Here is a 24,177-nt window from a genome sequence, read left to right as displayed (position 1 = left end):
AAGCAAAAAAATGAATCAATGGTTTATAATGTCTACCAATGTCTCCCTTCCATTTGTGATTTGAAATGTAATTCTGTGTTTGGGAATTGCTGCTTTGTTGTCGTCGTTAGGATCAACTTACCTTTTATTACTGATGGTTATTTTAAAGTGTTACCTGCAAAAAAATTCAAGAACAAAAGAAAGTACCCCAAAAAAAGTGTGAGCTATTGCCGCCTTCCTCAGTAAATGACTTGGTTAAGATGTTGGAAACAGGAGTAAACAAGCAAGTGTCATTTCTGATAACCGATTAGTTTATGTGTGTGTTTATTAGACTTCATGTAAAGCTGGAGAGTGTTTGATGCCAGAGTGTTATCTAGGGAAGCACGCGCGTGTTATCTGCACCAGCCTCCGCCTACGTTATGATCGAATGACCCCCCCCCCCCCCCCCCTCCCCTCCCAAACCCTCTTGATACGAAATAGATGCATGGCAATAACGCGCATAATAATAATAATAAAAAATAATAATAATAATAATAGTAGTAGTAACAACAAAAATGAAATTACTGCTAAATATTACAAGTCTTTCACAGCTGCAACACCATAAGACTTTTATTATTTCAATTTAGAAAATGATCCATCACATCCTGTTTACAATCTGTAGGCTAGAAAGTCTAAATGAACGAGTTTTTGTTCTTTTATTTTTTTAAAAGGCCCTCATGGCTTGATTTTGTCAATTTTAGGCTCAATCAAAACCTATAGCCTACCAGGCCAGCGTTTATAAAAAAAATGAGCCTGCCAACGGAAAATTCTCACATTGTGCAAAAGAAGAGTTTCTTCGGCGGTGCGAGAAACCATCTGATTCTTACATCAGGGTCATTGATATTAACTACACGTCAATCATCCTTCCGCGCTGCTCCATTCTCCTGTGACCTGATTTGCTCTGCACGCGCTCAGGGAATTCTGTTCTTCATCCTCCGGTAGAGACAAACCACAGCAGGACCCCATGCGGGGACTCATTACGCATTCGTTTTGCGTAATTGGCCACCAACTGACGCCCAATGCGCCAAGCTGATACCGCCTCGCGTGCTGGCATGCGTCCACCGAAGTTTCTATCTGGCCGGGAGGGAGGAGATGATACGCGGCTTGGCATCAGCCCCCGTGGGTGCGGCTCTCCGGCCACATGCATTTAAGTAGAAGTCCAATCTGACCGAGGATCATCATCCGACTCTGGTAGAGAAAGAGAGTGAGAACCAAGCCGACATGAGTTTGAACGACAAAGACAAGGCTGCCGTCAAGGCTCTGTGGGGCAAAATCGCCAAGTCAGCAGATGTTGTTGGCAGTGAGGCTCTGGGCAGGTAAGTGTCACGTTTACCCGTGATTTACGTTAGAGAGAAATTGATGTGTTTAGACTTTATAAATGCAACCGATCCCGGTGAGACCACTTTTCAGAACACAGACGCATGCGTGGTAATTTAGAAATGGTTCCAGTGCTTGTGGAGCTTTACCATCCACATAAAGGTATGCTCCAGGTGAGGATCGAACTCACAACCTCGGCATCACTCTGCTGAATACTGTCTTATAAGTACCGCGCGCTGACCGATTGCGCCACTGGAGCCTTTTTTCTAAGAGTACATAACAATGTTAAATCAAATAAATATTGAAAGTCTAATAGCCACTTAAGGTCTTCTTCACCTCCACAGGATGATTACCGTCTACCCCCAAACCAAGACCTACTTCTCCCACTGGCCTGACCTGAGCCCCGGCTCTGACTCCGTCAAGGCCCACGGAAAGAAAGTGATGGGAGGACTGGGTCTGGCTGTGTCCAAAATTGACGACCTGAAAACGGGCCTGCTGGAGCTCAGCGAAAAGCACGCCTTCACGCTGAGAGTGGACCCGGCCAACTTCAAGGTGAGCCACCGTTCATTATCATAATGTAACAAACGATATGAGATCATGATATGTGCTGAGATTATGTTTTTTTCTTCTTCTTCTTCTTCTTCATCCGCTTTCCTTTGAATATTCTAAAAACAGTTTTGTTCTATTGCAAATTGGTGGAAAACATGTACAGCTGTCTTTAATATTTAATGCCATGTGGGTTCCTTTTAAAGCCCTCAAGTCTTTTTGTTATCCTACCTGTGCATTTGATTATGTTATTGGTTAAAAAAAAAAGCCTGCAATCTCCCTCATAGCCACTGTAATTCTTTAAAGTTTTCCCTAGATAAATAAATATAAGTTAGTATTATCATTTTTAATGTTATTATATTTCTTCCTTTTTTTATTTGAGCCTATATGCACAAAGAAAGAAATGAAGGAGGAGGCTTAAAGAAAGAAAAAGAAAGAAAAACGTTTTATTTCGCCCACCGAGGTTGACTTGTGCGTACTTTTACGCACGATTTATTTTCGTATGAGTCACGCATGTGTGCGGGAAAGACTCGCCTTCCCAAAATCTTTATTTCTCTTAAGTCTATTAAATTAAAAGGAGACATCTTTGTTTTCAAAGCCGCTTCGCCAGTTTTGAAGCATGTTCTTTTGCAACACACTGACATTTCAGATGTTGGAGCTACTTGGGAGGAAAGAGAATAGAACTCTTGTCTCTTTTTTTGCAGTGTTAAACATCTAGTTACTTTCTAAGTGTGTCCGCTGTCATCCGCAGATCCTGTCCCACTGCATCCTGGTGGAGCTCGCCACCGTTTTCCCAACGGAGTTCACCCCTGAGGCCCACATGTCCTACGATAAGTTCTTCACCGCTGTGGCCCTGGCTCTGTCCGAGAGATACCGCTAAGCTGCGCGCAGTGCGCAGTGCGCAATGCGGTGCGCCACAAGCGATCGTAACTCATGGTGCAAAATCATAAAATAAACTGCATTACGCCAAAAAACACTTTATCTCCTGAACTTTTTATTATTATTATTAAATTATGTTTTACTTCTCACACACTCTCTCTCTCTCTCTCTCTCTCTCTCTCTCTCTCTCTCTCTCACACACACACACACACACACACACACACACACACACACACACACACACACACACACGAGTAGTTTTTGTTACACACAAGTAACAAAATCAAGCATTCATCTGCATGGGTAGGGGAACCGATGGAGAGACACATCTACATATTTTGTTATTTATCTTTTAATACTATAAAATTCACAGTGATCACACAGTTTGGCATGGAAGAAAAGCAAAGAAAAGTACAACAGCGTCAAACTGACCGCACGTCACCGTGACGCCACATGACTCAAGCGTGTAGCCCATATGGTGGGACGGACATATTCACTGACCCCTGCATGGCAACGGACGAACACCATAGAGTCTGTTAGGATTTCATAACGACTCGTAACTTATCATCACCCAGAATGAGCCTGAAAGAGAAGAGAGACATAATCGTGCCATGCCATATTATTATTTTAATTCAGCCAATCATATATCGGGCTTCTCTCACCTGAGCAAAGCGGCTGCCACCAGCCCCCCACCTATGGGCCCCACCCAGTAAACCCAGTGGTAGGTCCAGTAGTTTGTCATCAGAGCTGGCCCGAAGGCTCTGGCAGGGTTCAGACACGTTCCGGATATGTCCCCTCTGTACGCCGGAAAGACAACTTTGTTAGTCTAATAATTCATTTTAATTATTAAAAGGATGTGGTCGCATTTGAATGTAGTTATTAAAAAGAACATTTCTTACATCCAGAGTTGGAATGGTTATACGCTATTTGAAGTTTTTAGGAGATAAGGTCAGAAATGTTTGTAACAACTGAGGTTATAAAACCAACCAAAATGATATGATATGAACAACCGACTGTGCAAAATAGATCTTTAACTTACACTGTTCTTCTTATTCTTACTTAGTATTTCACTAGTTACTTTATATAGCTAAGCAATGCTTATTACATATTTGATATTGTGTTGCCAGTTGTTGAACAGTGATACCATTGCACCTTTCTGCATATTTCCACATCGCTCCTTTAAACATGCTACAATCAAACTTTACTATAAGGTCACACTATTGATGTCTTTATATGTTTTTTTTCTAATATGCATACGTGGATGTCATATGGCATATGTCTGTGTGCCTGGGTGTATATGTTGTGTATAAGCTATTGGACACCTTAATTTCCGTCGGGATAAATAAAGTATCTCTACCTCTATCTCTAGATAACAACAGTGGAACCTAAATTAATGAAGCTACATTGACTTGAATTGCAAAACTATGTATTTCGTGTAGATTCAGTGTAGATTCATGTATTATGATTAAATAGTGATTTAAAAATTGTACTACTACTACTAATTACTAACTGTAATTCCATTTATATTTTTTTATAATGGGCTAATTTTGTTTCAAAATCATTGAACACGATGGAAAACTAGTCTATTTGGTACAACAAACCTGGATTAGTAGCTCATTTTAAATGGTGTATAAAAGTAACCAAATAAAAGAAATAAAAACAGAAGAAAAATGAAAATAACAGCAGTTATCGGCGCCTGGCTAGATTATTAAGAACATAGAGAAAAGCCCCAAAAAGTTTTTAAAAATATAAAATAAAAAAACTGCCGTCCCAAAAACACACCCTGACTTCCAATGTCAAAGACACTTCATAGGTTTAAAAGAGCTTAATCGTTAAAGTGTGTGGCCATCGCCCCGTTGGGTTATCTCACCCCGCCAGGACGTTAACGATGACGGTACAGCCCACCAGGAACGGAGCCAGCGGGGTTTTGGTCTTGCTGTTGACCGCCACCAGCAGCACCACCATGGTGACCAGGCAGGTCATGGCCACCTCCCCGAAGATGGCTCCGGACAGCTGGCTGTCGGACTTGACGATATCAAACGCTGCTCCCGTTGCGTTCAAGTACCGGTCTGCAGGAGTCATCATCTATGTACAGAGGTAGTCAATCTTTTTTTTCAAAGACCCCCTACCTAACTGGATAGATAAAGAATATACTGGGCACATCTATATAGTCTTATTTATGTAATGTACTGTAAGGTTCACATAAGGTTATGAACCCAGGCTAAAGCTAATACTTGAATAAATGTACTGTGTATTGTGCACTTGATGTAGTTCACTTTACAACGCACCTTGGCCATTCCAGCTCCGAGCACTCCTCCAATCAGCTGGCTGACCAGGTAGGGTCCCACCATCATCAGCTCCATGCCTCCACACAGGTAGATGGCGATAGTGAAGGGAGGGTTGAAATGGGAGCCACTAGAGAAAAAGAAGCAACAGTGAAGAGCTGGCAGCGATATAATCACAGACAGTTAAATGTTATTAATCCCATAATGGCCATGCCAAGCCCCCAAGAAGGGGGAGGAAAAAAGAAAGAAGAAAAGAGAGAAAAAGAGGGCAAAAATGAGAAAATTGAAGGCATAAAGGCATTTTAGCCCCCCATGAACACCTATGGAATTTTTTTGAATTTTGTGGGCAAGCCATGGCTGGGATTTGAATCATAGAACTGTGGAACTTTAAGTTCTCACAGGTCAGAGTCGAACCTCGGTCTTCTGCGTCAAGGAGTAAATCTCTCAATACAAGTCCCCGCTCCACCAACCGAGCTACCCGGGCACCCCCAATCAGCTATCCTGACCTTAACCACTCAAGGTCAAATGCCTGACCCAACCAATCGAGCTGCTTCGTAGGGCGGGTCTTGGCGTGGCCATAGTGGGATTTACAATTTTGCAAACTGGGATGCGTTCAATCTGCTGGTTCAGGATTGAACGACACGTTTCCTCGGATTGTGCACAACGGTATAAACAGGCTTTGAGGTATGTGTCCTCTAGCTTGGTGGTGTGTCACAGGTGATACTCAATCAGCAGAGGTGTGTATGTAAACTCATGGTAATAAAAAAGCAGTGTGCTTGCACCCCGTGTTGCTACATTTCGTCAGTGCTGATGAGAAACGGTTCTTGCGTTCCAATATCTACTACCATACTATTTAGTATGCCAGAAAAAAAGATTTAGTGTGTCCCAATACATAGGGTGCATCCCACTTTTCCTATTGGATAGCTCCTTGCTCCTCGGTTGAACCGGAGGTTGTTCTGTCCCTCCTTTATGAAGACAACTAAAAGCTCTCATTCCTGCTCCGAGCAGCGAGGAACTTCAGCTTTGAGGAGGGATCTTCGAGGAGCTATATGAGTCAGGATACACGAGAGCAGCCTTTCCGTAAACAGTGCATCTGAAAGCTGCGCCTGGGTGGCCCAGAGGTGTAGAGTGCACCCATGTACTGTATAGAGGTTGAGTCTTGACACAGGGGCTGTGGGTTCGATTCTGACCTACATGTCGCTCCCCCATTCTCTACCCTTTCATGTCTAAGCTATCACAATGCATGCCAAAAAACACCACTCGTACAGCTGATGAATTTACGTGACATGGGGAATGAAAGCCTCATCCCTTTAAAGCACATTTTCTTGTTTCCTCTCTCCTCCCATGATTTCTTCTATGCTTCGGTGAGATGGACTGACACACAATCCTTTGCTCAGCATATATGAGCAAGAGGGTAAAGGTGGTTGTGGCTAGAATGGATACAGCTACAGCCATAAAAACAAGTAATATCTCTATTTTAATTGTTTTTACACGTTTGTTACTCGGGAGGGTTTTAGTCCAAACCACAATCTTTTTCCTAGATTTAACTTGTCGTTCGGTGCCTAATCTTAACCGTTGTCGCCGTAGCTGTTCGCAAAGTTCGAGGCACAATGTTATGAATTGTCCCAGTTGTATTCATACTGTTTCTACTGTGTAAAACAACTTTGAGCTTGGGAAAAGCGCTATACAAATTTAATTTATTATACTGCATAGAACAGGACTGCTGCATTACATACCAAAAGTAAAAAGAAAAAGTATACAATTTGGAACTTTTTTACTTATTCCTCTCAAAATGTGTGATTTTGCCAAATGCCTCTGTCTGTCTTTTTATTCTTTACACCTTTACCTGATGTTATCCATGACCGCCACCAACACCGCCACAGCCAGGCCATGCACCAGGGCCGGCTGCAGCCGTCCAGCCGCCGGCACATTCTCAATGACAGACACACAGCCGACAAAAACAAAGAACATGGTCCCCACCGTCTCGGCCAGGCACGGCTGGAACAGAGTCTCATATTTGTTGGGAGCTTTGGGCGAGGCTGGCTTCCGTCCCTTCTCCATCAGAGTAGACTCTTCCATTTCCATTTTCTCCTCTCCCATTGCTGCTTTGCTTTTTATTTCAGAACACCTCCGGCACCTACACCTGACCAAGGCTGCACACTAAGTCAAAGAAACTTATAGGTGCTGTGCTTATTTATTTTTATCTGCAGCAGCTGGCACACTGAAGCGGAATTACATCACAGGTCATAAAACATCAAAGGTGAAGGATATTCTTAGATTTATTGTATCTATACACTCCCCACCCCAAACCCTTTGACATGGGGCCAGCCCATGTAGGAGTTCTCAAGGCAACCTTTTATCAAGGAAAATTAGTTAACCTCAGTCACATAAGTGCTCGTTATTAATCATCATTACTACTTGGATGCAGGCATGCATGGAACAACAGTGGCCATGTAGATAAGATAGACCTGGACTCCAGACTTTACACTGCTCCCTATGTGTTTGTGCCTTCGTGCACTCTACACAGCTATTCAAATGGGATTAAATCAGATTACTTTTACATTTGATAATCGAATAATTAGGTCTACCGAGTACATTTTACACTGCAGTACCCAAGTACCGTATTCTTATATTTCCATGTTATGCTAATTTATACTTCTACTGTGCTACTATTTAGAAGGACGTGTAGTGTTCAACTACGTTTATTGAACAGCTAGCTATAGTCACTTTGCAGTTCAAGAATTTGTTTAAAATAAAAAAAAGAGTACAAATACAACTAATTCTTACAACTAATTCTAAACAAAAGATGAAGACGAGTGCTTCTCAGCACTTGTGTCTCTTCCTAAGATGATTTTTTAAAGATTACCTTTTGAACCTTTTATGGCCTTTATTTAATAGGATTGCTGAAAAGGGGAAAGAGAGAAGGGCAATTACATGCAGCAAAGGGCCAGGGTCAGTCAGACTCAAATCAGTAAGGACTGAGCCCCGGGTGAGCTACAGGGCGCACCGGGCCAAGAAGATTTTGATTGGTTTAGAAATACAATCAAGCCAGAGTGTTTTTTTCCTCTTTCCCGGACTTAAAATGGGTGCCGGCAGACCTTTCTCCAGTGTTGACACAGTGCTGGGAAGATAGGTCTAGCTCTGTGAGATTACTCCTAGATTACCCACAGATTTATCTTGTGGCCCTTTGGACATGGCCAGACCCTTAGGTTGGGCACCACTGTGCCTGAGTGAATCATTTAAAGTGGTAAAACGTGGCAGGACTAAATACCACACTAAAATGCTACATTAGTTAAACAGTATAACAATGTCATATGTTACAATTTAACACAGGCTGGGGCCATTGTTAGTACTTTTTCTTTGGATACTTTAATTATATTTTAATGATAATACTACTTTTACTCAAGTTACATTTTGAATGCAGGGCTTTTACTTGTAATGTAGTATTTTTACATTGTTTGAAAGATGCTTTTGCTGAAGTATAGTATAGTCTGATGCTTCAATATATAGTGGCACAATCTTTCCTGCTCTGCTGTCATATTTGTTTAATATCTGTATGCTTTTTGCTCTATTCCATTTGCACAAACTGTATACAGATTCTGTACTACACTCAGTATTTATATTTGATCCGTATATCTTGTAGACTCTTTCTTGTGTTTTTTTATATTATGTGTATTTCATGTCTAACTTTCTGTTGTCTTGCATGTTTTATATCCTCTTAATCCGTCATTGGTAAAATAAAGGTAAAATAAAATAAATGAAGAAATGTAGTGACAAAGTAAACAACAAATGTAAGTAACAATTTGAAGGACAAAACTATTATAAAGAAAGAATTCAGACAGAGCATAACGGGTTACTGAATAGCTTGATGTGTATGAAGCGGATCGTATGGGTGGCTGTCACCAGATATCAACCTGTTCACCACATCAAAACACCAAGCATGGTGGAAAGGAGAGTACAATTTCACTGTACTAGTAGGTTGAGTATATATACTGGATGCTACTTTATTTGTGTCAAATTGTTAGTTGTAAATTGAGTTTTTGTGGTCATGTTTTATTTAAGAAAACAAAACATCTGCCGTGCAGTATTTAGATACTTTTCAATGCAAATCCCCTTCCCTTTGACTACTTTCCAAAATAAAGTTTTTCATAATTCTAATGCAGCTGGTATATAAGTAGTCAAACTTAGCTCCACCTCAACCTAGTACAACAGTAAAAGGCTACTTACACATGAATACATCAGTAACCCTATTAATGCAATATGTATCATAGAACACCATCAAACAAGTCATTTTCCTGCATAGGGAGTACTTTTATTTACACTACATTTTGGCTGATACATTGTGGTCTTCTATGTCTGCTTAAGTTAAGTATCTGAATACTTGTTTCACCAGTGACACTAGATGAGATAATATCCCTTGTAAGAATTCATCCTTCTGGAGTCCGGTAGTGGCATAACACTAGTGATGGGCTGAGCCCACTAGATGGCGCAATCTGTTCAACAATTGGTTGAGAATACACTGAATTGCGATGCCTTAGACCTTTCTCTTAAAACCAAGAGCGCCATCTAGTGGGCTCAGAAAATTTAGACACTGGTTCACAAAGCTTCATTTGGCCATCGCTATCCAACACCTTTTTCATGTTGGTTTGTCTTTGTCCGTCTGTTTTTAACTATATGCCTTTTTATTCATGTTCAAAAATAACTGTTGTTTTGCGGAACCTTTGTTTGTCGTTTTCGTTGGTATATTATCTATTTATATCCATTTTTTGCCATCATTGCATGCATTTGATCATGCTACTTTAATGAAATAAATAATGTTGTATGCAGTTTCTATGTGTGATTGCTTCCTTTCTGTGCTTCCACACTAAGTGCAGTGCTAAGGTTCCATCTTTATCATCATTAAAACCATCATCATCCATTTTGAAGGATGCATGAGTATAGTTTTGAAATCTGTTTCTGTTTTACAAAGCTATTTATTCTACCTCACTGCTTTGTTTTATGATTCTAATCAAGCTTAATTTTATAGTGAAGTGTCCTGGAATAAAACAATAATACTATCAAAGCATGGTTTTCCATTGAGTACAAAAATACTGTTAATGGATAGCATGATCATTTGTATGAAACTGAATGTATAGAATTATCAAATATCTCGTAACTTTGAGCATTTAAAGTCCAAATTTGAAGTAGCTATCGTATCCCTATTATTACACACTTTTAGAAATCTTGTAATACAAACATGTCATTGAACAGGTTTCAACCAGTAACTATACATACATAAGAACAAACAGAGTGTTAATCAGTTAATCAGTGTCAAGTGTTGAGTACTGTAAATCCATATGGAAACGCTGTCATCATGTCAGCCGGGACGTCCTGTCTCTTCTTCCTTTATAAATTAAACATTCACTTCAACACAACTCGAGTCTTCTGGTCACCAAACAACAACCTGCAAAAGAGTGATATGTTGAGTGTTGGTCATTCCCAAAAGTTTGATTTAATATCATGTTAAGAACATGGATGGCCTACTGAACGGGTCTATCGGGCAAAGGCAAAACAACCACAAAGACACAAAATGACTACAATTGTTTTGTGCCACTTAAAGTTTTTTCTTTGGATGTGCCCAGGGGCCCACTGTCTGAGTGCTGAGTGAGGCATTCCAAGTAATGAAATCACCCCTCCACCACTAGATTCTAGTAGCGCATGGAGGACACAGTGGATAAAAAAAAAAACTCTTCACAAGAGGTCAATCTTGCAGTTTTTCTGTCCTCTTCATCTCCAAAGCTGACCGTTAACTATTGTTCTTTCTCTGCTGTGACGTACAGCAACACGCATCACTCGAGCTTCTTGGATGGAACAGTTAATATTAAACACACTACTTGTTATGGTTTGGAAGGTTGCTTTGGTTTCTTTACCTCCTGCTTTGTTTTTTTGGTCCTGTCTTGTCTCCTCGTGTTTGTGTCTTAGTGTCCTCCTCTGTCTTGTGTTCCCCTCTGAGTGTCTGTGTGTTCTGTTTCCTGTTTTATGTTGATAGTAGGGTTTCCTGTTTGGTCTAGTCTTGCCTAGTTTTACTTTTGTCTGTCTGATTGTCACCTGACATATCACCTGTTTCTTGTTACCGCTTGTATTTAAGATCTATATTCCCTTTGTCTCTGATCAGATTGTTCTTGTATCTTTGTGCAGTGCATCTTCCTGATGGAGTTTTCAATGTTTGTTGCTGTGAGTTTTTTCCTGCCTTTGTCCCTGTTTTTTTCTGGACCTTTTTGGATTTGGCTGTTTTGTTTTTTGCTCCCTGTGTTTTCTTGGACATTGGACTCAATAAATTCTTGTTTACCCGCTCCCGCCTGCCTCCATCATCTCTGCTATTGGGTCCTTATTCCACTTACCTGTAACACTATTGGTTCAATAGTAATATCTGGACTGAACTAGCTAAAAGGCAAGTAGTTGGGAGGCCAGACTACTAAAGCGCATAGGGTGGAGCGCATAGGAGCACAGTTTCTTGGTTCTGTGTGAGGATAGACTGAGGACCAGGGGAACAGGAGGAGAGAGGTGTCTAATTTACCCAAAAAAATCAATTCAGCAATGGAGCAGAAAAGTAGGTTTAATCCAGCCCCTCTTCTAGTCTCCTCTCTATCCCCTGCACTGCTGACCTTTCAGCATCACAAGTGGCATATAAATTAAAAAAGAACCCACCATTGCAATTTCTGTATTCTTCATTTGCTTTCATTGGCTCCACCGGGAGCAAGATGTAAACCATACCCCCCACAAAATGTCGACCACTTGTAAAAGCATTGCTCCATAGCACCACTAGTGTTCAAAAACTATACACTGTTAAGGTTGTATCACGTTCACAAAAATCTAGAAAGCCTTTAACAATGAAAAGCTACCACTGTGTTCTTAACTATACACACCTGATGAACATGACAGTAAGCAGTGCACCAGAAGCGGGTCCCACCCAGTAGACCCAGTGGTGGTTCCAGTGGTTGGCAGCCACTGCGGGACCAAAGGCTCGGGCAGGGTTCATACAGGCCCCAGACACCGTCCCCCTGAAACAACAGCAGGTACACACCATCACTGTCACACAGCTAGGGACCACGGCAAAGCAGCTCAACGGTGTGTATGGAAGTAGCAGTCCGATTTTCAGCAACAGACACACCCAAAAGTAGAAATAATGCGATAGTGATTTGATTGTTGTTTTAACACACTTTAAAATCTCAATTTCTGTCCATGATGATATAACATAATTAGAATGTTCATTCAATCAAAATCTTACCTAGATACTTGATATGGATAAATGAGATAATGAGACCTTGGCCTATGAAGGTAATAAATAATTAACCTTGGCATCCATTTGGTAACTGATCATAATAATAACTATATTTGTGGAGGAGGGTTGTGGCCAGAGCTGTAGCTAACGTTGTCTTCTCTATCTTTTTGATGGTAATCTGGGGGGTTGGCTGTCGGCCTGTTTACCGCCTGTATTCTTTTCATGCTGATTCCCGTACTTACAGACTTAGTATATTTAAATTTGGATATTTACATGTCAAAAATCGTTGATTAGAGGATTAAGTACTATGCTACCATAAATGTAGGCTATCATCAAAGGAAATAAAACATCAACACTCTTTTTATGGGTCGGTCTCCTCGAGAGAATTCAAACAAATGCTGCTGCAATGTGGTGAGTGCACCCAAAGATTGCGAGGCCTTTCATTTTAGAAAAGAGTACAGAGCTCCCCTGGGGTCAGGCAGCTGAGAAAAAAATGAAAAGGTGCACACAGAATAATAATCCATTCCCTCAGTTTTATCAACTGTTTGCAGAGTTTCATAAATTCGTGCCCTTTGTTTTATAAACGTAAGCAAAGTTAGAAAGATATTCACAGATTAAAACTTCTGGGAATCATTACTGTATAGCGAAATGATAATAAATCACAAATGGCGCGTCTTTCCTAACGTAGTCAGTGTTAACAACCATCAAAACAAGCCATCCTCCAACTTGGAGAAATAATTAAACTGAAAGTAAAGTTTCACTATATTGCACAGGTTCAATCCAATTTGCAAGAAGAAATGTACATATTAGTGAAAGAATGTGAAGTGAAGTTTTAATGTAATCTGACCTTGACCTTGATATAAATGAATTGCATTAAGTTCTTGGAATGAATGAGTTGTGTTTTTCTACTATGTTTGGTTCCAAAATGAAACACTTTTCAACATTAGACCTGGGGGACCAGCGGCCATCTTGGATTTGATCCTCATGGCTCTGACTACCCTCCATAACTAAAAAAAATAAATCTTATGGTATTCACTGTTAGAAATGTTGTGTTTTTCTCATAAAATACAATTTTTTTCACAATATGAGAGCTGTACTATAAGAAGCATTGACAATGTTATGAAAGTGATTGATTGTCAGAGGAATAAGAACAGCTTGATTTAATTAAACTTGCAGAAAATCTTATTGAACCAGTAGATAAAACAAATTAAATTTGGAAAATCTGATTTTAACAGACTTTCTTTTTCCTGTCATGACCTTAGTATTTCAAAAGTTCTGGCTTCTGCTCTGGCTGGGATTTGACATGGACGAATGGAATAAATAGTGATGACTGTTCTTCGGAGGCTCTTACCCAGCAAAGATGTTGGCTGTCACAGTGAGGCCGATGCAGAAAGGAGCCGAGGGGGAGCGGGTTTGGCCGTTGACGGCCCCCATGCACACCACGGTGGTGAGGAACAGGGTCATCATCACCTCTGCCACAGTGGTTTTACCCAGATCATTGTTCACAATGTTAAAGGCCCCTCCAAGGGAAGCGTTATACACATCAGTGGGGTAGATTACCTAAAAGTAAAACAAATTAAATGTTTATCATCCAGTGCATGATCAAATTGACTGAGGGCAATAGTTTTCATTCATTTTAAACCTTTATTTTTTTTCTATCCAACAAAGCATGCCAGGAAATCAAGACCATCAAGCGTTCATATCCAACCTGCGGCAATTTCCTGCATGTCTTCCCCCTTTCATGTCTATCCTAATGATTAAAGGCAGAAATGCCCCAAAATATAATCTAAAAAAAAAACATACAAATTGTTTTTAATTGATACACAATTTCAACCAAAGTCACAATTATGAGATATGTCAAAACCTTTACATTGCTTAGTCATCATTGCAGATAAATAAAACATTTGACTTACAGTATTTAAATTATAATATAAATTCAAAATCTTTATATACTGAGTCATGATTTCAAGATATTGCATACCCTTTACTTACTAAGTACAAATGATGAGACAGTAAATCAGATTTTTTATTTATTATCTAACATTTGAACTTATTTCAAATGTTGGACTCACTATGTCAACATTTTTATTTATGATCTACTATTTTCACCTATTCCAAATAAAAAAAAGAGATACTGAGTCAACATTGCAACTTCCTAAGTAAAAATGACGAAATGGTGAGTTAATATTTAAACCTACTATCTCATATTTTTGACTAAATGAGTGCAAGTTAACATTTTGGCTAATGACTTTTATTATGACTAACTTTTATATTTAGTTTTCCTTTTCCTTGCAGAGTTGGGCTTGCATCGATTTTCTCACCTTGGTCAAACCAGCTCCGACCATGCCTCCACACATCTGAGCCAGGACATACGGCAGCAGCAGGGAAAGCCCCGTCCCTCCACACAGGTAGACGCTCAGAGACACCGCAGGGTTAAAGTGGCCCCCACTGTGATAAACATAATGAACTTTACCCCGTCTCTTAATGGTGTTATAAACTGATAACAATGACACCTATCCATAACACGGGGTGAAATGGAGTTGCAAATGATTCTTTTGTATCTGTACTAACGTTGTTGTATCAAATAGATGTCAGTGATTGACAACCTTTTTTTATTTGAAGGTTAGTATTGCCTACTTTGATATGGTTGTGCTATCTACATATCAGTACAACCAACATTTCAAGGGAAAATCACTTTCAAATAAGAATTATATTTTAAATAAGTCAATATATGTTATCTTTGGCTCCCATGTGCTTTTGCCAGGATAATAAAAACTTTCTTTGCAAAAACAAGACCCCATCAGTCAGCTCAAACACATACAACATTAAGCATTTGACATGGTTTACCTGATTTGCCCGAGGACCATGATCAGCACTCCCAGAGCCAGTCCATGTGCCACAGCGGGCTGGATGACGCCGACTGCTCCCACATTCCCAATAACGGATGCACACCCCACAAACACAAACAGGCTGGTCCCGAACAGCTCAGCCAGGCAGGGCTGCACATACTGCTCAAAGATGCATCTCTTCTTGTTGGTGTCGCCTCTCTCTGCTGACGGCTCTTCCACAGCTATTGTGAAGACCCCTGTCTTGGTTTTTGTTCCTGCCATAATGAAGAAGAAAAAAAAAATTCTACCCTGTGCGCCTTGTTTCTCTGGTGGACGACAGCCTGTATTGGGTGATCTGATGAGAGTACACTTATCTATATGACTTATACAGATGATCCATTAAGAACATACGCACATCCCCATTTTTTTTTTTCTCTGATGCCCCACCTTCCTGCAATTGTTTATACCCTAAGGCAATCCAGAAAACCTCATAAAATTACAGTACTGTTAGTTACACAGAACAGCAACACCTATTTTAGTTTTATATCATTTAAATTATTGTAATACACTGAAGAGTGTAAACTTGTTTTTTCACGTTAAACATGCTATATCTGATTTTTTTTTTTGGGCCACTTTCACAGAGCGGGAACAAGCCATAAACACAAAACTTGATACATTATCAATTCTAAGTTGATACGGTGACTATAGTAGCAGTGGTGAAAGAAGTATTTAAATATTTTTACTTAAAGCTGCAGAAGGTAGAATAAAAAATAAAAAAAAACACCAGAATTGGATCCGTAAGAATAGAATATAGTATAGATTAAAGCTGCTTTAAATTATGTAAAAAACTGAAGACAGATTGTTATATAAATGTAGGGCCTTACAACACAATCAAGTTTATAGCACAAAGTTAAACTTAACACACAAAAGCAGGGATTCAGCCTATATAGAGATATCAGCGTGTCCCTCGCACTGCAGATAACCCAGCTGATAGTTGGATTATAAATCTATGAGAAAGTTCATAAATAAACAGAACAAAATCTTACACAAAAGTAAATTTTTATTCAACTACACTTAAACCGCCATGATCAAATATATTCTATCACAAACTAATGTATCATGTCCTCTTTGCTGTTTGAAACCTAGAAAACATTTTATGGGCAAATGGTAATAAATCAGTAAGGTAGTTGCAATGTAATGCATTTCTTGCAGTTTGACACTAGTTCTTTCGCATGCATGTATGTATTATGTATGTATAAGTCTGGAAATGAAATTGATTAATAAATAAAAAAACAAAATGTCAAATAAAACCCAGAAAAGGACAAATATATGACATCAGCAAACATTGTACATTCAATAATATCCAACACGAGTGGGCAGATTTTGAAATGATACTTTTGTGTAGTTATAGACAAAATATGTCTGTAGGCAAGTTAATAAAAACACACTTGATCTATTTTACAGTTGGTAACTCAGTGCCAGGGTAAAGACACACCTCTTCAAAGTTCTCAATCTAATCATCTCTTATCTTGCAGATGTGTGGGGTTACAAAGGACGCTTATCAAATCCCAATCTGCTGATGCCGCGACTTTTCATAGAGGAACAGCTCCCCGACAAGGGCTGGACAGAGAATACGGGCTTCCTCCTTTCGCCCTTCGTCTCCTGTTGCTGATTTTGGTGTAAATACAGGTAACGGATGTCCAACAGTGGGGCAGTTTCCCAATCAAAATGCCAACTGTGACAGACCTAAGGAAACGTAAATGACCACACATCAGACATTCCAACGGGGGGGGGGGATGGGTGGAAATATGAAACATTTAAGACACATAAGCAAGGCTGGGTATCGCCACTGATTTCTGGAATTTATTCGATTTCAATTCACACGGCCCCAATTTGATAAAATATAAAATTTATTAGGAACATTTTAGTTACAATACAAATTTTGCTGGGATCTAAAAGAGTTTCTTATAAAACTAAGGCTGTTAATTATACAAGGAACCAATATTAAAACATAATAATAAGAATCAACCCCCCAAATAGTTACATAGAGACGGAAAAAACTGCACTAAAGAAAGAGCTTTCTTTAGTACAAGGTGTGATGCACAGACATACATCTGTGGAAACGGCCATCCCAGTTGTTCCCTCGCCAAAATCTAGCATGTGATGGATTCCATAGTTCATCTAGTTTCATGATACCAATATCTTCACTGTATCTTGAAAACTCTTCAATGATAGATCTCTGGATTTTAATAATCAATTTTGCATTATTCAAATGAAGATCGATTTCAATCAGAAAATGGATTTCTCAAACCCAGCCCCACATAGAAGTAACGCAAAGTAAATAAACCAGCGTACTGTATGTAGATGACCCTAACACTGACTCATGATTTCTTCGTTCCTACTACAGCTAACATACCCAATTTATTTAAATGGAAGTGTAACGTAACTGTGCATTACCCAGATTGAGTTTGTCCTTGGTGGCCCAGCAGATGCTGTAGTGTTGAAGCAGTTGTTGCAACAGCTCCTTCTCATCCAGGAACTCCAGACGCTCAATTCTGCAAGAAAAGAAGAAGAAGACGTATTTCATCAACTTTTCAGGATTGTGATCTTTCACGTCAGGCTATATACAGATGGCATAATCAATCAGCGGGGTTTGCAACGAATGCACCAAGACTCAAGCTTCTAAATAGTCACAATTAATGCAGCAGAGGCTGATTTATTCAGATTTTTACTTCCAATGATTCAAGCTCCAAAAGTCCAGATGCTACACTTCCCATAATGCAACTCTGTAACATCTTTGGTGTGACCCTCCACCTGGTATATGTTCATGATGCAGATTTTATGTTAAAAACTTTTCAAAGTGTACTGTATATCCGACAAATAATGGAGTACTAAGCAGTATTTTGGCCTACATTACCTTCCTACATCATCCTGGGGGAGCATACTGTAGACCGTCATCATGTCCAGGGCATCAGCATGCTCCCAGCCTGTCTTAAGGAACCGCTCCTTCTGCAAACACACATTAAAACACTGTTGTGATCTCTCAAAACATCAGTCCCACAAATTATTCTTACATTTTGGATAAGACAGTTACTGGCCTTCCAGAGCCGCTCACCTTTTTAAAAACCTCTGAAAACTAAGCCTTAATTGTTGATTGTTGATTGTGTTTTCCTATTGGGGTTTACCTGCGATTCCAGAGACTGGCAGGCCTCCACTCCTGCCAGGATGCACTGGCGACGCTGCAGGTTCTCGATCATCACCTGGCCAAATCGATCGTTCATGTTCAACTGGACACAAAGATCACGTTGAGTGGAGGAAGCCATACATTAGGCTACATTACTAAATCTCAGCTGAAATGCACACGTTCTACTTATATCCATTCGAATACCTTTTATATAAATATTAAACCCAAGGTACTTGCGTAAGGTGTGACATGAATAACAGGATTCATTTGACTTAACCAGGAAGAAGTCATTGTCTTGTTTACCTGTTCGTAGTTGATGAACATGGCGGTGTGGAAGGTTTCTGCAGCCCAGTGAACTACGTTGGAGGACTGGGAGGGCGTCATGTAGACCAGCACACACTCAGACAGGAGCAGTGTAGGTAATCTGGCAGTGAGAACAGAAGTACACTTAACCACAACAACATAACCAGAAAGCACTCAGAGATGCCGTAACTCTACCAAGGCCAAAAAAGCCTCTAAATCTAACATTTTAATTTTTTGTTTTCATTTTCACAATCTTTAATTATGTTATCTGGATCCAGATAAGCATCAATGTTGAACATAATGCACATTTTCATATTCTGCTAAGCACAGTTGAAAGTAGTGAAATTGTTCATAAATCTTGCAGTGCATAAATGGATCAGGAGAGACTTTAAAGCAGTTCCCCTTGCACCAAATCCCACTGATATTTGTAATGTTTTTGAGATGTCTTGCTAATTACAAACAAAGAGACTAAACTCAACTGTCTCTTTATCATCTAGGCAAAATCTATCATATCCACAGGGGAATATTACATTTTCACTCCAACCTTTAGTCTGGGCAAGCAGAACACAACGGAGTCTCTCGCTCTTAAACAATTAGGACTAATAAAACTACATTTACACATTCATATCTGGCAGCTCGATGATTTAGAAGAAGAAGAAGAAAAAGCATCGCTCAGTCAAACTTCCCTTGATAAATAAAGGCATTAATGTGTTAGTTACAAGCCGGGGCCATTGAAAACATCCCATCATACAAAAAAAAAGGATATCTGTGCCATCCAAAGACTTTATAATGGCCATGCGGATTGGACCACTGCCACCTCAAAACATTTAAGAATCCAAACCCCTTGAAGTTAAAAAGGTGGCTTTAGGATGTTTGCTCCTTCACAAATAACTCAATCCATGTCAATTACAGTGGACTCCAATAGTTTAACAATGGAACAAATTATCAAAACCTCCACAGAAATGTCTGAAAATGTGCTTAAATACACTAGTTACATGTCATGATACCACTCTCCTTGAAGTAGCCATTTTGGGCTTCGGTTCTGCCGCTCCTTGGATCTGGAGTGTTTTAATTAATTATTATTTCAAGTCACCAGGAGGTAGTATTTAATACTCATAACATACATTTTCGGTGGGGTATCATTTTTAGAAATGATATCTGCATTACAGCCAAACAGACGCTCACTCGAGTGACTCTGTTATCTAGAGTTACTCACTGTGAGAAAAACAAAGATAAGCTTCAATTCTTGGATTTCTAAAGACATTCTGGGAAAACTGACAGATGGACTTAATCCACCAAAATAAAATATCAACCTTTGGGTTAGTTTACGCATTCTTCCAAAACTGAAATCGTTTGCCTAGCATGACTAGGACGATGCATGAAATAGAAAATAGAAAAAAATAGAAAAAGTAGCTCAAAAATATCTCTTCGCGTACTCTGGATTAAGCTGGAACTTTTTCAGTTTTTCATCCAAATTAGAGATGTCTCTGAGGTCTGCTCCAATAATGCAGTACCGGTCTGAGTCGAGGCTGTGGGCATCTGAGCGAACAAAAAAACAAAAAAACACATTGTGAGGAAGATGCTAACCAGACCCACTGAAAGAGTTTCTGACCTAAACCACATCGATAGTAATGATTGCAACTTGTGTTCATCACCTAGTAGTAAGGAGTCTGTTGAGTGGGTTTCGAGGAGGGGTTTGGACAGGGGTGGTTTGGTCCTAGTTAAAGAAAAAACACCATTAAAATTCATAACCAAACGGCAACAACCAACTTGGCTAGCTACACCACATACTATACTATCTGCTATTAAAAGCATAATACATGGATAGATTTCATACACTCAGTTGCTAGGATATATATTATATACATCTGTACATTATTGTCTACAGGTTACATTTTTTAGCATACTTATATTTAAACAGTTGCACATTTTGTTTTTCCGATCTTGTATATACTAGATAAATATTTGTTCTTACATTCTTATATTTTATTATTATATTTTGTTATTATAATTATTATTATTTCATGTATATTGTATGTATGTATATTTTGTGTGCTGCTGTAACACTGTAATTTCCCATTTTTTGGGGATCAATAATATCTATTTATCTATCTATCTATCTATCTATCTATCTATCTACATTACACCTAGCAATATAATAAATCAAATGTTTTGTTTTTGATGACGTTATGTTGAGCTTAAAGCAAATTTACATATAATATATAATACACATCCATCCATACAGCACATGATGATAACGTGCAGTTTAACACACTGCCACTGTTCGTTGAATTTCCTTTTACAGCAGCTGTAAATGTAGCTCTGTCTCCCTCTACAGATCTTTACCCGACATTGCAATACTAAAAAAGAAGGAAACCAGTGCTGCTTAACGTTCTTCCTTATTATAACAGTTATACAACCTAAAGCTTAAATTCAAAAGAGAATTTCCTCATCAAAATGCATTTTTAATGCAGTAATGTATTGCATTATACATAACCATGAAAACCAGATCTTCTACTATGTAGATTGTGGCTGATCTGGTTCATGTATGGAGCCCGATACGGGCAAAAAAATAAACAAGTAATAATAATAGTTAGCATGGTTGTCTTACTTGATATAGTGTATTTTCCTGGCCACAACTGTAGGAAAATCAACTTCAAAGAACTTCCGTGGCATGAGGTTTTCATCCTATAAAGTGTATAAAGCGCACACACACACACATACACACACATACATACACACACACACACACACACACACACACACACACACAGGTATTACTTTGAGGCTAGTCCAGTGTATGTCCTGCAAAAGCCACATCAGACCAATGCAGAGTCCCATTTACAGCAGAGTCCTGCAGTGAGCTGCAATGCTGCAAACCTTAAGTCTCCAAAACGTGGTGTCCAGCCCAGCACCCAGGTTGATTACTTGACAGTCACACTCTGTTTTCCTTATAAACGCGTCAAGGAGATGGTTAACTCCTTGAACGCGGGCATAGTAACCTGTCAAACAAGATAAGGAGACAATAAAATAAGCTAATGAAAACACACACATGGGCTACGTTACATACAAATAGACATTCCTCAGACAGTTTTGCATTGCGGCTCAACAATGTAGCATTTTAAATACTATCACTATTAGGGGTGTTGCATCGCTGAGCGGACCTGGACGATCGTGACTCGATGCAGTGACACAATATTCGATTATTGCCTACTGATGATGTATCGTGATGAATCATGATACTTAATCGATTCGAATCATTGACAGGATAATTGTTTTTGAATCGTGAGACCAGTGAAGATTCACACCCCTAGTGGGAATCACCAGAGGCCCGACGATACCATAATGTCACGATACGTTATTATGTGATTGGTCATTTAAACATGACTGCAATTTATTCTGCAATTTATCCCATTTTTCTAAATTCAAAATATGTCCCCAAAGGAAAAACATGTTCTATCTAAAAATATATTTGCTTATCTCATCCCTGCAAAATGGTATTGTCAAGAAGATTGGATTTTTCTGGTACACTTTTTTTTGTTATTCCCACGTGCAATTTATGTAAAAAAAAAAGATCGATACAGTATAAGATACAGTACTTGACATGGAAAATATGGTGATACCATGCTGTATCAATTTCAATCCCCACAACTAATCCCTATCACTAATAAGATCAAAAACATTGCAGCTGGCAACTCCTCACTAACCACATGAAAAGACAGGTGTTCACAGCTGGTCAAATAGACAGTTGTCATCACTGAACTGCCTGCACACATTTTTTTTAAACCTTAAAGTATGGTGTAGACGAGATGTCCATTATATGTACTGTGTATCCTATGACTTGTAGTGCCACTCTGAAGTAAATATCATGATGACATCATGATGACATGAATCATTTTACTAAGAAATAAAGTAAAAATGTGTGTGAAGGAATAGTGTATCACTCACCTCTATTGATTTCAGGTGCCTTCCGCTCTCCTACAGATCTTACAAAATACTGGATATAGGGGTCCTTCCAGTAGCTTTTACTGCTAGCAAACCTAGTATGTGAATTATTAATAGGATGAGGAGGTGACAAACAGTACATGTTAAAGCTCTAATGAAACATTTGTATATAATTTAATCAATTACCCCTCTAAAGTTCTGCTGACTGCACCAAAGATTTATGACCCAGCTCAATTATCTCTTTGTACATTTCTGCTGTGTTTTTGCTTTTACTGTACATAATATGTTGTCATAGTAACGACTGAGAGCTGTCATTTAATGTTGGAAAACGTTACTTGACAACCTGTACTATCACGTTAATTGTTTCATGCAGCATTACCTTAAATATGCATTAACTACTTCCCTTCTTCAACTTACGTCACCTTTGATGCAATTAAAGCCAAAGGACTGTAAGGTTAAAGTTTGCTGATGCATGTGCTGCTCTTACCTTTTGCATATAGTTGCATCGTCACAGGTCGCCCTCACTGCTTCATCAGCAGTATCCGAGTCTGTGAAGGGTTGCCGAGCTGCCATTAATGATCCTTTCTTCTATCGCGATATAGTTAACATTAAAACTGTACGCGTTGCCTAAGCTCGTCCACCTGCTTTATGCTGGCTAGCTACAACAAGCTAACTGGCTAGCTCTATTTTGACAGGTGCGGGTTATTCAACGAAACGGGGAAAAAGAAGAATAAAACTAAAAGCGTAGTCGGGTTGCTCAACTGTTTGTGTATAGTAAACAAACTACGAGTTGGGTGGAAATACGCAGAATTTAACAAGGGAGTAATATTTTTCCTAATAACAACTCGCAGCAAGAAATGTAACACTTCCGCCCATATGATAAACACTTCCGGTTAATATTTTTCAGATTAAAAGTATCACAGCAAAATGTTGCACACAAATAAAATAAACCTACCACACAATCCCAGTACTGTTTTAATGTAAAATATGTGTCTAAATTATAAACCAATTGCATATCCAATTATGTCGGAGGTGGTCATTACTGTTTTGCGCTAAGCATCATCTTTTGGTAGGCAGAAATAGCCTCAAAACAGTGGACTATTGACCTGAAATTGACAAATATTTTCATAAAACTTGCCAAAGCAAAGGCAGATGAATTGTGGAGTTTGTTTTATAGAGACTCGCCATGTGTATGTGACAATAAAGTACCTTTACCTTTACCTTACCTTACTTACCTAGGGTCACTTTGGTTTCTGAATGGCCTTTACATTTAAGACATTTTTTGTAATGATTATTTACCCCTCTTACTGTCTCTGATGGTAGGTATCTTAACTAAATTCAGAATTTAATTTTGCTGTCAGAAATCAACTAAACTAGTAAACGATGCACCATCAGCTGAACACCTCCATCTGTTTAATTCTGAAGAGAGCAAAGACAGTAAGAATGGTAAAATTGAAAACATAAAGGGGGAACGGCGCTGAACAGTGACAGGATATTCATCAACTCCCATGTGTTAAATACAGAGATGGGAAGTAACGAAGTACAAATACTTCGTTACTATACTCAAGTAGATTTTTCTGATATTTCTACTTTACTTTACTATTTATTTTT

General features: G+C 39.1%; 4 protein-coding genes, 1 long non-coding RNA gene and 1 other non-coding gene across 6 annotated transcripts; 2 read left to right on the top strand and 4 right to left on the bottom strand.

Moving 5' to 3' along the window:
• The first annotated feature begins 1,062 nt into the window (after nt 1–1,062).
• Nucleotides 1,063–2,855, top strand: hbae5 (hemoglobin, alpha embryonic 5). The gene is made up of 3 exons (XM_034860436.1): nt 1,063–1,334; nt 1,680–1,887; nt 2,633–2,855. The coding sequence occupies exons 1-3, from the start codon at nt 1,240–1,242 to the stop codon at nt 2,759–2,761; spliced, it is 432 nt and encodes a 143-aa protein (XP_034716327.1). The 5' UTR covers nt 1,063–1,239; the 3' UTR covers nt 2,762–2,855.
• On the bottom strand, nt 1,501–1,594 carry trnai-uau. The gene is made up of 2 exons: nt 1,557–1,594; nt 1,501–1,536 (listed from the first exon to the last, which is right to left on the bottom strand). It is a non-coding gene; the product is annotated as a tRNA-Ile (tRNA).
• A 195-nt stretch (nt 2,856–3,050) lies between the features above and the next one.
• Nucleotides 3,051–7,145, bottom strand: aqp8a.2 (aquaporin 8a, tandem duplicate 2). The gene is made up of 5 exons (XM_034860432.1): nt 6,892–7,145; nt 5,049–5,175; nt 4,631–4,845; nt 3,423–3,557; nt 3,051–3,342 (listed from the first exon to the last, which is right to left on the bottom strand). Exons 1-5 carry the CDS (start codon nt 7,143–7,145, stop codon nt 3,297–3,299), a joined length of 777 nt encoding a protein of 258 aa, XP_034716323.1. The 3' UTR covers nt 3,051–3,296.
• On the top strand, nt 5,534–21,928 carry LOC117936928. Its single transcript, XR_004655057.1, has 3 exons — nt 5,534–5,656; nt 17,460–17,471; nt 21,917–21,928. It is a non-coding gene; the product is annotated as an uncharacterized LOC117936928 (long non-coding RNA).
• On the bottom strand, nt 10,357–15,514 carry aqp8a.1 (aquaporin 8a, tandem duplicate 1). Its single transcript, XM_034860431.1, has 5 exons — nt 15,154–15,514; nt 14,628–14,754; nt 13,658–13,866; nt 11,951–12,085; nt 10,357–10,488 (listed from the first exon to the last, which is right to left on the bottom strand). Exons 1-5 carry the CDS (start codon nt 15,414–15,416, stop codon nt 10,446–10,448), a joined length of 777 nt encoding a protein of 258 aa, XP_034716322.1. The 5' UTR covers nt 15,417–15,514; the 3' UTR covers nt 10,357–10,445.
• lcmt1 (leucine carboxyl methyltransferase 1) lies at nt 16,177–23,454 on the bottom strand. The gene is made up of 11 exons (XM_034860429.1): nt 23,054–23,454; nt 22,570–22,661; nt 21,502–21,623; nt 21,233–21,309; nt 20,277–20,338; nt 20,058–20,160; nt 18,622–18,742; nt 18,320–18,421; nt 18,052–18,143; nt 17,592–17,689; nt 16,177–16,880 (listed from the first exon to the last, which is right to left on the bottom strand). The coding sequence occupies exons 1-11, from the start codon at nt 23,137–23,139 to the stop codon at nt 16,858–16,860; spliced, it is 978 nt and encodes a 325-aa protein (XP_034716320.1). The 5' UTR covers nt 23,140–23,454; the 3' UTR covers nt 16,177–16,857.
• Nucleotides 23,455–24,177: the final 723 nt, after the last annotated feature.

Source organism: Etheostoma cragini, chromosome 21 (genome assembly GCF_013103735.1).
Source record: "Etheostoma cragini isolate CJK2018 chromosome 21, CSU_Ecrag_1.0, whole genome shotgun sequence".
In the NCBI taxonomy this organism is placed as follows: Eukaryota; Metazoa; Chordata; class Actinopteri; order Perciformes; family Percidae; genus Etheostoma; species Etheostoma cragini.
This window is presented reverse-complemented; position numbering and strand designations above follow the sequence as displayed.

Coding starts and splice junctions, on each gene's coding strand:
- hbae5 (XM_034860436.1), top strand. CDS start 1,240: ATGAGTTTGAACGACAAAGACAAGGCTGCCGTCAAGGCTCTGTGGGGC. Junction 1,335..1,679: donor GGCAGTGAGGCTCTGGGCAG/GTAAGTGTCACG, acceptor TCACCTCCACAG/GATGATTACCGTCTACCCCC. Junction 1,888..2,632: donor TGGACCCGGCCAACTTCAAG/GTGAGCCACCGT, acceptor TGTCATCCGCAG/ATCCTGTCCCACTGCATCCT.
- lcmt1 (XM_034860429.1), bottom strand. CDS start 23,139: ATGGCAGCTCGGCAACCCTTCACAGACTCGGATACTGCTGATGAAGCA. Junction 17,690..18,051: donor CCCCAGGATGATGTAGGAAG/GTAATGTAGGCC, acceptor CTTTTCTTGCAG/AATTGAGCGTCTGGAGTTCC. Junction 16,881..17,591: donor CAAGGACAAACTCAATCTGG/GTAATGCACAGT, acceptor ACGTTTCCTTAG/GTCTGTCACAGTTGGCATTT.
- aqp8a.1 (XM_034860431.1), bottom strand. CDS start 15,416: ATGGCAGGAACAAAAACCAAGACAGGGGTCTTCACAATAGCTGTGGAA. Junction 12,086..13,657: donor ACAGCCAACATCTTTGCTGG/GTAAGAGCCTCC, acceptor CTGTTGTTTCAG/GGGGACGGTGTCTGGGGCCT. Junction 10,489..11,950: donor CTTACTGTCATGTTCATCAG/GTGTGTATAGTT, acceptor ACTCTTTTGCAG/GTTGTTGTTTGGTGACCAGA.
- aqp8a.2 (XM_034860432.1), bottom strand. CDS start 7,145: ATGGGAGAGGAGAAAATGGAAATGGAAGAGTCTACTCTGATGGAGAAG. Junction 5,176..6,891: donor GCGGTCATGGATAACATCAG/GTAAAGGTGTAA, acceptor CTTTTTCTCTAG/TGGCTCCCATTTCAACCCTC. Junction 3,558..4,630: donor ATCGTTAACGTCCTGGCGGG/GTGAGATAACCC, acceptor TCCGGCGTACAG/AGGGGACATATCCGGAACGT.